The sequence below is a fragment of the Punica granatum genome, chromosome 4 (genome assembly GCF_007655135.1).
Source record: "Punica granatum isolate Tunisia-2019 chromosome 4, ASM765513v2, whole genome shotgun sequence".
Taxonomy (NCBI): domain Eukaryota; kingdom Viridiplantae; phylum Streptophyta; class Magnoliopsida; order Myrtales; family Lythraceae; genus Punica; species Punica granatum.
In genome coordinates this window covers 21,020,262-21,037,467 of record NC_045130.1, presented here as the reverse complement: position 1 = coordinate 21,037,467, position 17,206 = coordinate 21,020,262, and the positions used below count along the sequence as shown (strand labels likewise).

General features: G+C 39.9%; 1 protein-coding gene across 2 annotated transcripts; it reads left to right on the top strand.

Moving 5' to 3' along the window:
- The first annotated feature begins 906 nt into the window (after positions 1 to 906).
- On the top strand, positions 907 to 2,635 carry LOC116203214 (probable purine permease 4). 2 transcript variants are annotated; one of them, XM_031534884.1, is made up of 2 exons: positions 907 to 1,727; positions 1,931 to 2,635. In XM_031534884.1, exons 1-2 carry the CDS (start codon positions 1,105 to 1,107, stop codon positions 2,271 to 2,273), a joined length of 966 nt encoding a protein of 321 aa, XP_031390744.1. In that variant the 5' UTR covers positions 907 to 1,104; the 3' UTR covers positions 2,274 to 2,635. The 2 variants fall into 2 exon arrangements, with proteins under 2 accessions (XP_031390744.1, XP_031390743.1); XM_031534883.1 differs by having other exon boundaries at positions 944 to 1,789.
- Positions 2,636 to 17,206: the final 14,571 nt, after the last annotated feature.

Sequence of the window (17,206 nt, the reverse complement as noted above, 5' to 3'; positions counted from 1 at the left end):
ATATTTCACACCCCTGATTAATTAGGCGAAATCTCCATTTTCTTTTTCATTTTCCCGTAAACTCTGAAATTCTACTAAATCATGTTTATTTATTTGTTCTTTTTGGTATTGGACCTCGTCCGGTTAATCCACATGACTCATGTGAACATCCTTACTCGTTGGACATGTAAGTCTGGGCGCACATATATAGTTGGGGACCCAAAATGGAGTGTTTTCTCTATTAATTATTCTTAAATTTTGAGAAATGTGGTGGATACATCCTATTCTGGACAAGAATTCAGTTTTGTTCATTTAAAATTCAATACAATTATATATATATATATATATGCTATTTGATATTACAATTAAATACAAAATTAATGGAATTTGAGGAAAAAAAGCATAATGCAGTGGGACACGTCATCGCTTGATGACCTAAGGGCTCTAGTTGTAATTCTCGTAATGGGACTGAGACTCCCTCTATCGCTTTATTAAATTTTCTATTTCTATATAATTTCATTAGATTTCTTTATAATCGGTAATGAGAAATCGAATTAATTAATATTAAGGATTTAGATTGAGTGACACTACACCACTGCACACTCATTCATATAATTCATAAAACTGAATTTTAAAATGGAGTGCTTTCTTTGATGCATCCCTAGTATCAGAGCCTAATCTTGAGTTAATTAATTCAGTTCGAGCCGAATTAGTTTGCCAAATAGTAAAGTTCTTCCAATTAAAGATTTTATCCATTCATGACACTCAAACTCAAAATATTACTTAACTGAAATAAGCGTCAAATCGTTTAAATTAATTTTCCGCTTATATTAATCCCCGTTGGATAGACGTAGAACTGAATTTGTCGATTCCCCAGGTTCCACTTCCACCTGGCAAAATCTAGCTGACAAAAAGCCAATGATAATTAATCAGCATTTTTTTTTTTTGTAAATCCCAAAAAGGGGTGGGAGAGAGGAGCAAAAGTTATGGTCAAAGGCTGGTCCCCTCTTAATAAATTCAATCCCAACAATCCATTCAGGAGAGTCAATCTCTCTGGGCAAGGCCCCACCACCAAATATCATCGGCCACCCTCCTAAGTCCCCACCACCGTTCCATATTTCCATCATGAACGACATCGAGATGTCCACCCAGCAGCCACCAAAAGGGGCCTCAGAGGCCTCCTCCTCCGCCTTAGGGCTGACTCTGTCGGCCCAATCTCACGGCCAAGGCCAGCAACAGCACCCTACCGTCCACAAGACCGGCAGGCACTACATGCCTCTCTTGATCGTCAACTACCTATGCCTCTTCGTTGGCTCCGTCTCCTCCAGCTTGCTATCCAAGTACTACTTCATCCACAAGGGCTCCAGCCGGTGGGTCTCCACCTGGGTCCAGTCCACCGGGTTTCCCCTCCTCCTCCCCCCGATTTACCTCCCTTACTGGTTGAACTACACTGAGCGGCGGCCGTTCACCGAGTTCACCCTGAAGCTCCTCGCCTTCTCCCTATTCGTGGGCCTCTGCTTGGGCGTCAACAACCTCCTCTTCTCGTGGGGCAACTCCTACCTGCCCGTCTCGACCTCGTCCCTCCTCCTCTCGACCCAGCTCGTGTTCAACCTCATTCTATCCGTCGTAATCGTGAAGCAGAAGGTCACATTCTCGAACCTCAACTGCGTCATCCTCTTGACATTGAGCTGCGTCCTCCTGGCCCTCGGCTCGAGCCACGACCGCCCTGAAGGCCTCACTCAGGCTAAGTACTTCATCGGTTTCTTCTGCACCATCTGCGCCGGACTCTTGTTCGCCTTGTATCTTCCGAGTGAGATCACCAGGATATATATATATATATATATATGCATAACATTACATTTAGAAGATATATATATATATCTATATATCACCATATATATACTAGATGCCAATTAATAAATTGTTCCTCATACATAATATATATATGTAGTGATGGAGAAGATCTACCAGAAGGTCTACTGCTATGCGATGGTGATGGAGATGCAACTCGTGATGGAGGCGGCGGCCTCAGCCCTGGCAATGGTGGGCATGGCGTCAGATGGCGGGGTCGAGGAGATGAGGATAGAGGGGGAACGCACGTTCGACCGGGGCCTCTGGGTTTACGTGGTGACGGTGTTCTTCAACGTGGTGACTTGGCAGCTCTGCTTCATGGGGACGGCAGGGATGATATTCCTGACGTCCGGTCTGACTGGCGGGATCTGCATGACGGCGCTGCTGGCCATGAACGTGGTGGGTGGGGTTGTCGTGTACGGGGACGACTTTGGTGGGGTTAAGATTGTGTCCACCGTGCTGTGCACGTGGGGCTTCTGCTCCTACGCTTACGGCCTGTACCGGAAGATGGTGCTGGAGAGAGAGGGAGAGGGAAGGAAGACTGGGGGTGATGGCTTGGAGATGGCCCCTATGATTCTGGCCGATGGCGTCTGAGGTGCCGAACAAGGACCTGCTCAGCTCGTCACCACCATTACAACAATATATACACATATACATAGACCAACTTTTAATGAAATTTGGTGGTGAAGGTTAATTATATGTATGTCTCTTTAACTTAACATAATTTGCCCGCTTGCATCACCACCGTCCCCTTTTATCCTTGTTCTGTTTCTGAAATTGAATATACTATTATGTTATGGAACTTTATTTTTGGTCAATTTTGTTTTTTTAATATATATATATGAGTTTTGTATGCTGCGTTCCTCCCTGGTTCATGCTTTTTCCCCTTCGTTGTCTTAGATTTCTCGTTTTGGGACAAGTGGAATGTGGCTCCTCATAGATATCATTAGTAAGTGGCAACGCCCAGAGATTCAGATTAAAATTTTTAATTTATAAGGGGGGGACATGAACACCTAGTAAAAGAATATAGAAGGAGACATAATGGGGTACCATATGTTTTAGTTATAACTTTCGGATTATTATGCCAAATATCTCATTGTTTACATTTGGTTCCAAGTCTATCATGGCATTAATTTCTCCGTCAACATTTAACAGTGTTGCTAACGTGGAACATAAGTAAGTCCATTCTAGACACTGTGGCCCTTTACCCGGGATAGATTTGAGAAAAAAATTAAAACGGTTGGATAGATTTGAGAAAAAATTAAATCATGGGATAGGTTTGAAACTTACTTGAGTTTCATTAATTGATAAATTGACGGTAGAATAGATTTGGAATAAGATATAAACTATAGGCATTTTTAGGTAATTTTTAAAGCATATGATACATTTGAGAAAACGGTAAAACCATGGAATATAGGGAGTCATAACCCCCTTATTGATTTGAGATGATGTGGTGATAGTTGAGGATATCTATTTGTTGAGTTTTGAATAGGTCTAGTGCATTTTTATTTATGGTTTCTAGTTTCTATTTATCTAGGCTTTTAATGTTAGAGTCGTATCTTGGCTTGAATCAATGAAGATCTATGTGAATTGGTCCTTGTTCAATGACAATTTCAGTGATTGTATTCATATATGGTTGTTGGAGGATTTCTTAAAACTTGACTTGAGATTGAGTTTAATTGCATTTACATCTTGCTAATGAATTTTTGTGCTTTATAAAAATTTTAAAAAGTTTGATTTCATGAACTAAACTAGTTTTAGAGTCATGCATATTTTGAGTAGGAATAGATCAAGTTGAAAATATTATGAATTGATTAAGTATTTCAACTTACCACTTGAGTTGTCTTTGATGTGATTTTTGATTTAAAAGTATTCATGTCAATATAGTTGATCAAATTACCCTTGGTGACATTTTGAGCTTTCTTGCTAGATTGATATATTTTTTATCAATCAATATTTTTCTTTCATTGGAGTTATTTCATATTTATTATTACTCTAAAACTTGCTTCACATACCTATTGACACTACATTTATATGCACTCATGAAAAAGACGAAGGCAATTAGGTTGAGATTGAGCCAAAAAGCCCCTCTATTTCATTTTTATCCCTTAGTGAGCTATTTTGAGCTTTATAGTTTTCCTATTTCTTTCTTCATGGCCCATGGGATATATGAATTATTGATTTTTAGGTTGAGTGATGGTATTCATTTTTGGGATGAAAGCGAATAGAAATTTGAGTAAGAGTGCCAATTATAAGTTGTTTATTTGTGTTAGTACTTCTCTTCTTCAGAAAAAAAAAATAAAAGAATATAAAAAAGAATTAAGAGAGGAAGATAAGTCATGAATAGTGAAAGAATGCACTCACGACTTGATTTGAGGTTTGTGGTTAGTGAAAATTGAGAATTAATGGTTCTGGAAATTGATGAGTGATTGAAATTCTTTGTTTGAAAAGAAAGATAAATATTTGTGTTTGATTTTAGAGTTGGGTAGAATTGAGTTTTGATTTTAATTGGTTTGTAATGATTGTGTTGTTGAATTATGATAAAAATATGAAAAAGTAATGAATAGTTGAGAGAAAATAATGATTGTGTTGTTAAAATGTATAAAAAGTAACGAATAGTTGAGAGAATTTAGTATTAAAAATTGAATTGAATGGTTAAAAAAATTGAAAAAATAATAATAATAATTGTGTTGTTGAATTAAAGATAAGTGGAGTAGAGTTAAAAAAGAATTGTAAAACCAAACGGGCTATAGTATTTGTATTTGAGAGTGAATAGAAAAGAATTATTATATCATGGGTTTTCTTTGGGATTTCGGTTATTTGGGTATCAGCCACTTTCTTTCCCTTTATTTTTCAACCAAATAGTTCATTGAGATAACTAGCTACATTATAACCGGAATTAATGTCATTCTGATTCATGTTTGTATATAATTTGAGTGGTGGAGATAAGATGGAAAAGCAAGATTATGGTAGTACATATTCATGGAATTAATTTGAGTGCAAATACATATATTAAACACTTGAGTGTTGAGTGTATACACATGTCTTGGTGATGATTTGCTATATTGATATGTTTGGCTTCTCAATTGAAATATTTGGGCTAGTAAGGATGATTTGTTCATGAAAATTCATGTTTTTGGATAATATGATATATTTGTTACTCTTGTTGTGTAGGATTTTTAAATGCTTTGGAAGAAAGATATTTTTAAGTGTAGTTTTAAAAGAGTTTTGATTGAAATATTTTGAAAATTTTAACCGCACTTTTTAAAGAGATTTCTGGAAGATTGTAATGCATCATTTATCACTCTTGAGTTATGTGATGAAGGAATGAGACAATTAGGGCTTGTTTGGTTTGTGGATACAATTTTAAAATCACAATTTTAACCTAATTCTACCCACAACAAAACAAAATAACTTATACAAAATCAAAGAGTGGACCCCATTTATACCACTTTTTTCCACAACAAAACAAAATAATTCATACAAAGTCAAACGGTGGGCCCTATTTATACCACTCTTTTCCAAAATCAAAATCTGATTTTAAAATCCTACTATGAAACCAAACGCAGCATTAGTTTGTGTGCAGTCACTCCTGAAGACTTTAAGGGGACAATTCACATTTATTTGATTTGTGACTTACCAAGAGAGGTGTGATCGATTGTTTAGTTTAGTTTTTGTTTTCTTTTCTTATTTTCTTGAGGACTAGCAAATCTTAAATTTGGAGATGTGTTAACTTTATGAAATAGAGTTGCTTGGTACCTTTTATGGACTTATTTGAAGTTAGATCTCGAGTTTAGGTTAGGTTTGAGTTGGTTTATAGTATAATTGACATTAGAAAAAGGGTAGAAAGATAATGTAATCCTAAATTAGTAATTCATGAATTTGACATAATAGGGAGAAAAAGATCAATTTTATATAAGGTACTAGAGGAAATTAATGGCTTGTTTGGTTTCAAAGTGTGATTTTAAAATCACACTTTAACTTAATTCTACCTACAACAAAACAAAATAACTCATACAAAGTCAAAGGGTGGGCCCCATTTATACCACTCTTTTTTCCACAACAAAACAAAATAACTCATACAAAGTCAAAGGGTGGGCCACATACATAACTATTTATACCACTCTTTTTCAAAATCAAAATCTGATTTTAAAATCCTACTTTGAAACCAAACGCAACATAAAAGTCTTAGGTTCATCTTTATGGACTTTACTCGTGTTTACTTCATCGCTTTGGTTTAGTTTTTAGATTTAGTTTAATCTACTCTTTCGAAACCCGATCGTCTAGCTAAAAGCTAGTTGTAGTAGTTTTGGTACTTAGTGAGGTCTAGATTATTCTCCGTGAGACGATACCCTTACTCTCATATATTAGTTGTTTGATAACGTACACTTGTGTTGATCCAATTTTTATCGCAACAGCACCGGAAAATAAATTAAAACTTAAGAGGGGACCCTCAAGGTCTTATCTGATGTATCTTGAACGTCATCTTCAGAGGTAATCTCCTCATAAGTTCTTCTGTTTAACTATGTTCTCTGATAGAGATGCGCTTTGAAATCCTTTCACAAAACTTGGGTCAAAATGAGATGTTGACAATATGCATTTACTAATTTAGTTAATAGTTGTATATGCACTTAAAATTGTTTATTTATGGGCTGTTTGGTTTGATAAAATTATTTTAGAATCATGATTTTGATTTTAACTCTACCCACTACACAACAAAAACACATGTTTCCCAAGTCAAATTTATAATACCATCTCATTTGTCTTTTTCCACAATCAAAATCAAAATCAAAATCAAAATGACTTTAACTCTGAAACCAAACGCCCCCTTAGACATTTACTTTTATGGCTTTATATTGTATGTAAAATTACTTTTCTAGCCCTATTTATTATGAAGATACAACTTTATATATATATATATATATATATTATAAAATATAGAAAAGTTTTGGTTTTAATTATTACAAAGTTTTTCTTTTAATTTTGGATAATTATTTTAGTAATATTTTTTAAACATATAAAAAAGAAACTCTTCTAACGTGGCTCACTTGATATAAATATAACATAAACATATATTTGTATATTGTATACATATTTTACCTAGACCACCCATGCTATAAATACAATTAATATATGTGCGGAACCGAATTTCGTCTCGTGGGGGTCCATATGTATGCGCGCTAACCACACGGCTTGGAAGTATCCACCTTCTCGGGGGATGCGTGACAAACACACATGAGAATGAGTCGTCACTACCTGTTTACGACTTGAAAGTCGAGGCCCGGTGAGTTGTCCGAGTTTAGGGGTAAGGATAAACCTAGCTTACTAAGGCACACGGTGTCGCGGTGTCGCAAAACCGGGAGTTCCAAATTCGGAGGTTCTGTTACGTGCGGAGCTATATCCCGCACGCTTTGTCGGTACTCTAGTTTGTTTAAGGTTCATTGTTTTTAGTTTGTTTACCGATTGAATTAGGTTTCACTCTTCTCGCTTGATTTGACACCTTGAATTCATAGAAACAATTGATTTGAGCAAGGAGCCCAAGAAAGGATAAGCACACACATCGAGGGTTCGGCCCATCATCCTCACATTACGGTTCGTCTGACCATGGTGGCCGATTCCCGCGCGAGCCGGAACCATGAAGCATTGAGTTTACCCATCCCTGGGGATGTAGACCGACTCGACCGGTTCAATGTTCAGACTGTTGACTCGCCGACTGGGATCGTTGTATGAATAAATATACAAATAAATGTCCTTACACTGTATTCTCAAATAAATACAAATGACAACGAAAGGATCCCGGTCAATTCGCATTCAGCCAATATTCAACTCATGCTCGCCGTGAAGTTAGAAAGACTGAAATTGAAATTAATGTAACGCGAGCTCATTGTGTGCGAGGCGTCGGACCCCATGATTGATGGTTGGGGCATTGGACCTCGTGTGAATCGAATCCTATGGAGTCGAGCTCGACCCGCAAAAATACAGATGCAAACAGATAAAAAACATATAAAAACAGACAAGTTGTGTATTAATGCCAGATTTACGTGATTAATTGATTATGAACTGAGCGGATTGGCAAACATGTTTCTATCCTAAACAAACAAAACTAGAGCAAGTGTGCATGATGAGAATCGGCCAAGGGTCAACTGGGAGATTATGTAGCATTTGGAAATGTTTACCGAAAGGAGTTGACAGACATAATGTCTGCAATCAAGCCTCAAATATGTGAGTTTGTTTTAAGTTGTTATGTTTAGCGACACTGAGGGCTTAACAAATTATAATCGAGAATATGTTTTGTCAAAAACCTATAGCCTGATGCTCTGTCCCACCTTTTTTCTCCTGTTTTGATTATGGCAGGTTTGAAGTTAATCTGTTTTTCGCATTTTAACCAATTCTAAGCACAAACTTAGGGAAGTGTGAGCACGAAACACCACGGGGTGCCAAGATCTCTGCTCATGTCCCATGAGGGACCGAACAACTTTTCGCGGACCGTCCTTGCTCATTTATCTAGTCCAATTTCCTAAGCGCCTGAATCTACATTAAGATGACAAAAACATGTAGACAAAAAAGGGAGGGTAAGACAGGTGATAATTGCACCTAGACAGGCGCCCGCCCCTTTCTTGTTTGGCGTGTTTTGATCATCCTAACGCCTATGGTGTCGACGAATCGTGATCCGATGGTCATGCCCTTGAATCGGGAAAATGCGCACGCGCGTGTGTGTATGTGTATAAAGAGTCAAGAGTACGTGGCCTGGACTATCGAAAGTCAGTGGCCAGTGTCAATCGTTTCGTTGGACCCATCGGAGTCATGTGGACCCCGAACGAGCCGAGAGGCCAGTTGCTCCTCTCAGAAGTAGTCTAAAAAGCCACCTCAAATAAGGCCTACACTCGAGTCAAGACACGCGAGTATTTCCTAGATGTCCATGCTATGGTGCTACGTGTCTCGGTGTTTGATTTTAAGAACTGAGTTTAATAAGAGCATGGCCACCCGTTTATGAATCATCGACGTGATTACAAATTATTGGCTGGTTTGTGCGATTTATTAAAAGGTCGAGTTGATTAATTAATCGAGTGAGTCGTCCCAATTTACTATGCGTGTGTGGTTGATTAAATCAAGTGAGTTTGTTGAATGCTTTGGATTTGCAGGTTTCAATTGTGGAATCGATCAGGGAAAACGACTTGTGACATGAGGATCATGATGGGTCCTCATTGGGCAAGTAGGCTCGGCCAAGGATGGCCGAGAACCCCTTGGGCACTTGTGGGCCCGCGATGGTCCTTGTGACTCGAATACATGCATGGTTCGTACTTACGCGTTTAATGAGTGATTAATCATCCGATTAATGTTGATGTGGGGAACATGATTACATACAATCCGAGAAACGAGTTTAAATCGATGAAGGAAGGTCACGACTTGACCTAAGGGGGGTGAAGAAACTCTCGGTCGTTTCCCTTTGAGGATTGCAGAGGGCTTCCTTGACCTGATTCGGGTCTCACGGGGTCTCCTCACCCTAATTTCAATCGCTTTTTGCATGCATCAAACATCAAACACGACAATAACAAGCATTTACAAAGCTGGTGTCGCCATGATTTCGGAAAATGCAAGCAAACGCTTAAGCATGCATAAAAACATGATGTTAATAGGAATCGATAAAACGGCACTGGCACATGAAACGAGAAATTATAAAAACATGGGAAAACGACTAAATCAAAGAGCAGGAGGCCGTGTTTGGGCTCAAGAGAGCCAAGAGGCTCTCGGCCACCTCCCTAAAGGTGTGGCCAAAAGGCCCCTTGGCTTCCCCAAGCCGGGACGGTCTCCTTAGCCTCGACTTTAACCCCTCCCCGACATGCTAGCACATATTATATCGTTACATAATCATGCAAGTAAAATAAAAATGTATCTAGAAAAGAACATACATCGAATCGGTTGTGGACCACCTTATCTCCCCACAAAATTTGAAAATTAAAAGTCTTAACTTCTCTAAGGGTTTAGAGGGTATTATACCTACGCCTTGGATGTGGAAATAAGTCGAAAAATGACTAAAATTATGCTTGACAGTTCAGCACAGACTCGACCAGTAGGTTGGCATCGAGAGGGATTTTCGAGCTCCCTAGGTTGTTGGGGTAGTGCAGTTGGAGGGGATGCTCCGGGAGGCTTTCGACCTACAAAATAGAGTAAAAGAAAAGGAAAAAGGCAAAGAGAAGGCGTGCTAAAGAGCTGAAGACATTCAATACAGAGGCGGGCATGAGAGTGGGCCATGTCAGCACCTCATTTTGATCCACTGGCTCTAAAGGGGCAAAATCGTCATTTATGTCGTCCATCGGAGAAGAGCATTTTCAGTTAATTGCTCGAGCACTCACAACCTTTGAAAATGAGGCATTTTCTTAATTTAAATCTAATTTTACATTTTTTTAGAAAAATGCTCTACGAGACGTTTCGAGGCTTACACATGTCAAACTTAAATTTCAAAATTTGGAGCGAAAATCGAGGTAGAAAAATAATTCTCTGCATAATACGGATACCTGAAGTTTTCTGAACACAATGATGGTCCCGGATCAATTTTCAGGTATCTGGTTGAAAAGATAAAAATTTCAGGCCTTACGTACAACAATCTTAATTTCTTTGGAAGTTCGAGGTGATGCTCGAGATTTAAAGTATTTTTCCACATGATATCGATCCTCGAATTTTTCTTAATGCAATGGTGCTTTTAGATCATTTTTGGATACCCGCTTGAAAAGATGAGAAATCCAAAATAATCGAGCAATTACAATTGACGCGTGATAGAGGTTCAATATCGATTTGATCGAAACTCGATCCCCATGGATACAAATTGAAATTCTCATAGAGTCAATCATTTCTCGAATTTTACGATATCAAAATCTCCATTTCGAAAACATCGATGGATCCCGAGAAATCAATTTATCGATCAATAAACACCCAGTAAAAAAAAATGAAATGTTAACAGAGGGGTCAACCCTCGTTTATTTTGATTTCTTCCTGCCTTCCCTCTTCTCTCTTTTCCTTTCTTTTCTTTCTTCCTCTTTTTCTTCCTTCTTTCTTTTTTCTTCTTTCCCCACTCATCCCTGACCGAAGCTTACAGAACCTGCATTTTTTTCCTTTTCTCTTCTCCTTCCCAAGCCTGCAATCTGTTGGTCTCTTCTTCTTTTTTACTTCCTCTATCTTCCACTTCTTCTTTCCCTTCTCACTCGTGACTTGCAACCAGTGGAACCGCTGACTGGTTCTTTCCATTTTCTTTCTCTTTTCCCTTTCCTCTTCCTCTGCTTCCACGCCCAGCAACCTCTCCCTTTCACGAAAAAAGCCCCCTAGCTCTTCCCCATGCATTGAGGAGGACAAACTTTTTTCTCTCGGTGGCAGAGGGACAACGAAGAAAAAATAGTTGGCAGCAAGGTCCCGAGAAAAGCTCACGTTTTCCCTCAGTTGCAACTCTCCCTCTTGAACGACATAGATATCCTAAGCTCGGGGGATGGGTTCCTTCGGCTCGCTCTGGGACAGCTAAAAAAAGAAACGGACTTCCCCCAGCAGAGAACCCACGACCATTTCCCCCTCTCCCTCAGCCGATATAACTCTATTCAGCTGGCCTTCTTCCCCTCAGCTAGACTCCGGCGAATCGAACCCCTCACACTCCTTCCCCTCTCAGCTCCCCTCTCACCCTATGTTCCCTCAACTCCCACAGAACACCCCTGCGGAAGTTCCCTTGCAACACCCCCCCAGCTCACGGACACACACACGAGCTTCCTCTCTCAGCTCGACCTCCCTCTCTCCCTTTCCTCTTAGCTCACCACCCGGAGACATCCCTCAGCCCACGCCACTCCCTTGGCTCAATGACCATGATCCAAGCGACCACTTCCTTAGCACTCAGGGCCTAACCAAGCTCTCGCGTCGCCGTGTTCAGCCACCCGGCCACCTCCTCCTCTCTCTCGGTTTTGTCTTCGCTCTCACTGGTTCTCTTGTATTTTTCGGGTCGAGTCAGGTTCTTGGAACCTTCGAGCCATCTCCAGGTGCCATCGGGAGCTTCAAAAGGGTCTGAAGTCGTCGGGTCAATCGTCAATAGCGGTCTGAGCCTCCTGGACTAGTCTTGCTCGTTCCCGGGCGTTTGTTCCACCAGTCAGGTCTGCCAAACCCGATCGGGTCACCCGACCCGACTCATCTGACCCGATTCTAGAACTCCCTCTTCTCCCCGAAGCTAAGTATAAATCCCGACTTAATAGCATGCTTATGGCCTCATTTTCATATATTAATGTTTGTTTAAATGGTGACAACGTGAAATAAACGTTTGTGATTTACTCTAAACTCGGATTTAAGAACTTTCCAGACTGCTTCAGTTCAGTCCCTGCCGCCCTTCTCGTTTTTTTCGATCAGCCCTAAACTTTCAAATCCGTTTCAATCAAGTCTTGGGCCATTTTCAAAACTTCCAGTTCAGCCATTGTACTTTTCAGGTGATTCAAATCAGTACAAAGAACTTTTAAGTGCTTCAGTTCAGTCCCTGCCGCTGTTTTCATTTTTTCGATCAGCCTTAAACTTTCAAATCTATTTCAATCAAGTCCTGGGCCATTTTTCAGCATTTTCAGTTCTGCCATTGAACTTTTTAGGCGATTCAAATCAGTTCATAGAATTTTTCAAACTGTTTCAATTCAGTCCCTGTCGCTATTTTCATTTTTTTTCCGATTAGCCTTAAACTTTCAAATCCATTTCAATCAAGTCCTAGGCCATTTTGAAAACTTTCAATTCAACCATTGAACTTTTCAGGCGATTCAAATCAGTCCAGAGAGCTTTTCACCAATTTCTGTTCAGTCCTTAATGTTCTTAACAAATCCAGATTGGTCCCTGGTCTAACTCACCATTTTCAAAGTTGTCCTTGACTTTTTGAACTGTTCCAAATCAGTCCCTGGGATTTAACCGAATTTTCAAATCAGCCCCAGTTTGTTTTGAAATTGTTCAATTCAGTTCTCGGACATTTTCCAAAAGATTTCTAACATTTTTCTACTTGGATCCCCGACCGACAATATGCATGTTCTCGTTTAATATGTTTTTGTCTCGTTTATTATGCGTATATAACATGTCAATATATGTTTTTTCTTTATATTTTTCCGCTTCCATGAGTCGGTGTCATTTTATCGATTCTGTTAATATTATGTCTGTGTATGCTTGCATGCGTTTCTCGTGATCTTGGCGGCACTAACTATGTAAAATATGTATGTTTATTGTGCTTGATATGATCGTGTGCTCTTGATCTGTATTTAAATGTGTTCCTCGTCATTTTGATAAAGACATCACATGAATTCGGATTAATCACATAAAGCGAGCTTAAAAGTCTGAATTAATTTCAAGACGGTCGAAAATTAGAGCTATATCGGGCGATCCATCAATGGCTGTTCCGATGGCTCCAAACCCGTAAACTAAAGCATTCAATAAATTTTAATTAATGTAATCAATAATTCCACCAATGGGTAATTGAGACGTTCATGCGATTAATTAACTCATTTGGCCCTAATAACTTTGCACGAATTAGTAATTAATCGGTAACACGCGTCGATAGATTGCAAACATGCGTTGGTGCCCTTCTCAAAACTCGCAATTTTACAAAACCCGATGCACGCAGTCCGATGTGGCATGGATGTCTAGGAAGGACTTGCATGTCCTGACTCGAGGTCTCGCCTGATTTCAGGTAACTCAGGTCAAGACGTGAAAGTTCTTTTTAGATCACTTCCGAATAGATTGACCAGTTCTTTAGCTCTTTCGGGATTCTTGCACAACCCTAGAAGATCCAGGGATTTGGTCGGCGGCGGTCACAGGCCAAGGTGGCCCGCATTGTGTAATCTCTATTTTCTGAAATAATTTTCACTATAAGGGAAAATCATCTATTTGCAATTTAGCGACACCTCTAGGATTAGGATAAGAGAAACACTGCGGTACTAGGTTAAGAACGGACTACCTGTCTAGGCACAGGTTCATCTGCGTAGCCCTCCCTATCCGACCGATGAGTTTCTGTTATCCTAGTATAGTTTGGGGTATTTAGGTCGAGTATTTTGGCTCAAAATACAAATACCAGACTAATCGTGCACTTGGTTTAAGACAAGAATGGGCAATAATGGGTTAAGCATTAGGTTCTAGGGTTTTCGGGCAAAATTCAAGTTCCGTAATAACCTGTAAGAGCTGTATTATCACATTACAGAACAAGTTAAAAATAACCCACATATTCAAGACTTGACTACAGACATCACGTCTGTCGGGTCCACTAAAACACTGCCGAGTAAACACAGCATTTAAAACACAACTTGTCTATATTAATCTGTTTTATCTGTTTTTGTCTGTTTTTATCCATTTTTGTCTGTATTTCCCTATTTCCTTGCGGGTCGAGCCCGATCCTTTAGAATACGATTCACACGGGGTCCAACGACCCTAACCGTCGATCACGGGGTCCAATGCCCCCATACACCGAGCGTGCATCTTAATTTAATTTTCAGTCTTTTCCAAACCACACGGTGAGCACGAGTAGAATAATGACCGAACGCGAACCGACCGGAATCTAGTCGTTGTAATTTGTGTCTTCATTTATTTGAGAGAACAGTATAAGGATTTATTTTGTACATTTATTCATGTAAGAATTCCGATCGGAAAGTGAACGGTTCGAGTGCTGAATCGATCGAGTCGATTTACCTACCTAGAAACAAGTAAACCCAATGCTTCGCGGTTTCGGTTCGCGAGGGATGTCGACCATCACGGTCCGATGAACCGTTGCATGAGGATAGCGAATCGATTCCTCGATGTACGAGCCTACTTCTTTCTCGGTTCTTAGTCCGAATCGACCGTTTTTTTCGAATTTACTGTGTCAAAATGGGTAGGATGAGCAGCACCTAATTAAGCGATAATTAAACTAAAAATGGCAAGCCTATACAAGCTAGAGTACCAATAGGGCGTGCGGGATATAGGCCAGCACGTAACAGAACCTCCGAATTCGGAACCTTGGGTTCCGCAGACTATATGCCCTAGCAATTAGGTGTACCATGTACCCCTAGATTTGGGTAACTTACCGACCCTCGACTTTCCTGTCGTAAAATGGTAGGAGGCGACTCCTTCTCACGCGTGTTCATCACGCGTTCCCACGGGAAAGTGGACAATCCCAAGCAGCGCCATAGCACACGCATGCGAGCCCCGACGAGATTAAATTCGGGTCCGCATAGACCCGAGATGGTGTTTTCGGGGTCTTCGAGCTACTGGAGGTGAAACGGCAATTCAGGGGCTTTCGAGAGGCTCCCAACCTACAAAATAAGGTAAAAGAAAGAGGGAAAAAGAGGGAGGAAGGCCGCTAGACCCTGTTGGAGTCGAGTGACTCGCATGAGTCGAGGGAAGGCTTGGTTGGTGAGGATGCTTGGCGCGACTGCAAGGGCTATGCATGGGGGCCCGAGGCTGCTGGAAGGTTCTTGATCGGTGTTGTAGGTGGCGCTCAAGTCGTTGGGCCAGGGGCTGACCCACCCTAGAGCGGAGCCGAGCAAGATGGTGAGCTGACCTGAGAGCATGGTGAGGGGACCCGAGAGTGGTTATGCTCGGTTGATTAGCTCTTGGACCGTGACCTCCTTGTCATGGAGAAGAGAATGGGCCGTGGGTGGTCCGTCAAGGAGTGTGGGCACGACTCACCTTAGTCGTGGGAGGAAGAAACTCATCGAGAAAATCGAGAAACTTGAGAAACCCGTTTTTGGACAGTGTTGGAATGGGTATATGGGAGCCTCAAATGGAAAAATTAATGCCACCAATGGAATCGGGAGGTCGAAAAAAAATGGGGGGGGATGTAGTTTGTTTGAAACTCGGGTTGAGTTGGGAGGCGGTTTACCGAAAAATCGAGCCGTTTTGGCTTTTGTTATGGAACTACTGGTGGGATGGCCGAATTTGGGGTGTTCTAGGGAGTTTAAAGAGAATTGAGAGAGTTTGAGAGTTGATGGTTTAGTGAAAGAAAGTGATAGCGAAACTGTCTTAAAGGAGGATGGTTGTGGGTGTATATGGAAGACAAAGATGAAGATATTTTGGGAGGTGTGTTGGATGGTGAATGGTTAAGTGTAGATAGTATAATGTATATGTATGTATAGATATATAAGAGTGGATGGTAGAAAAAGAGAAATGAGAAGAAAAAAAGAAAAGTAGAAGAGAAAAGAGAAGAACTGTTTGAGTTCTCCGATTGCTTTGTTGAATATATGGGCGACCCTAGAGGCTTCTCTATTGTCGTGCCTTGAGGTCATCGGGGTGTTTTTGTTGACCCAGCTATAAATAGCAACCTAATGGTTTGTCAGGTCATTTTTTGATCAAGTCCTAGGAGTTCTAGCGGTGAATGTTGTCGATATCCTCCACTAGAGCCAGTAGACCAAAACAAGGTGTTGACAATATATATATACATGCATATAATAAATCATATAAGTTATTAAATTAATTGGCTTATTAAATATTTTATGGGTCAAGTGTTTGAGTATTTCTATTTTAAGTTAGTAACAATATTTTGTTGTTCTATTAATTTATCAAAATTATACTTTTGAGGCCACGAATTGTAATTTTTATGATTAATCGATTTAGTTATTTAAATATAACCCATTGTAAATAGTGCATACATTTTTCAGTCAAATGCTTTGGATACTCCAAATTTTAATCATGTAAGTAACTATACTAACTTATTTAATTAATCAATTTATAAAGAATATATTGTTAGGGCCATAAATTCCTTTGTTTTTCATGATTTATGGAGAGTAGACAATTAAAATACTAAACGCATATTACACACATCTACTTTATTTGATTTAATAATAAAATAATAATATTTAATATTAATGCACATTTAATGTATCAATTCTTATATATATATATATATATTGATGATTGATGATATACGTAAACGTAGATTTTTCAATGATAACAGAGTTATGTGCGCCTAAAATGGGGCATGGATAAAGAAAATATAAAGTAAATGGACATCAATGATGCAACTATGCAAGTTGACATGGACTGGGCCTTCGGATGGGCTTTAGCCCACTATAATTGGCCCCGTAGGATGGGCCCACCCTAGTAAAAACCCAAGGCTTTGAGACAATGTCCGGCTCAACTGCTATATATAAGGGGCTCTGCCCGATATGGCAAGGGAGGAAACAATCCATTTTCCCAATTAAGCGCTCTCTCTCTCCATCCAAGGTCTCTCTCACATCAATCTCGCCGGAGATCTCCATCTCCATCGTCCTACCAGTCATGACCGCCGCCATCTCCGCAGTCTCAGGGCTCAGACTCCATCACAAGTGACAATAGAAGACCACCTAGAACCTGATAGTTCAAAGTGTATATAGAGTACTAGCGCAGATTGTTTCCCATTTCCTTAGTGAGTTTTTAT

What these genes read in the sequence shown, in the direction of transcription:
- LOC116203214 (XM_031534883.1), top strand. Translation starts at nt 1,105, where the DNA reads ATGAACGACATCGAGATGTCCACCCAGCAGCCACCAAAAGGGGCCTCA. An exon ending in GTTCGCCTTGTATCTTCCGA is followed by an intron (nt 1,790 to 1,930) that starts GTGAGATCACCA and finishes ATATATATGTAG; the next exon opens with TGATGGAGAAGATCTACCAG.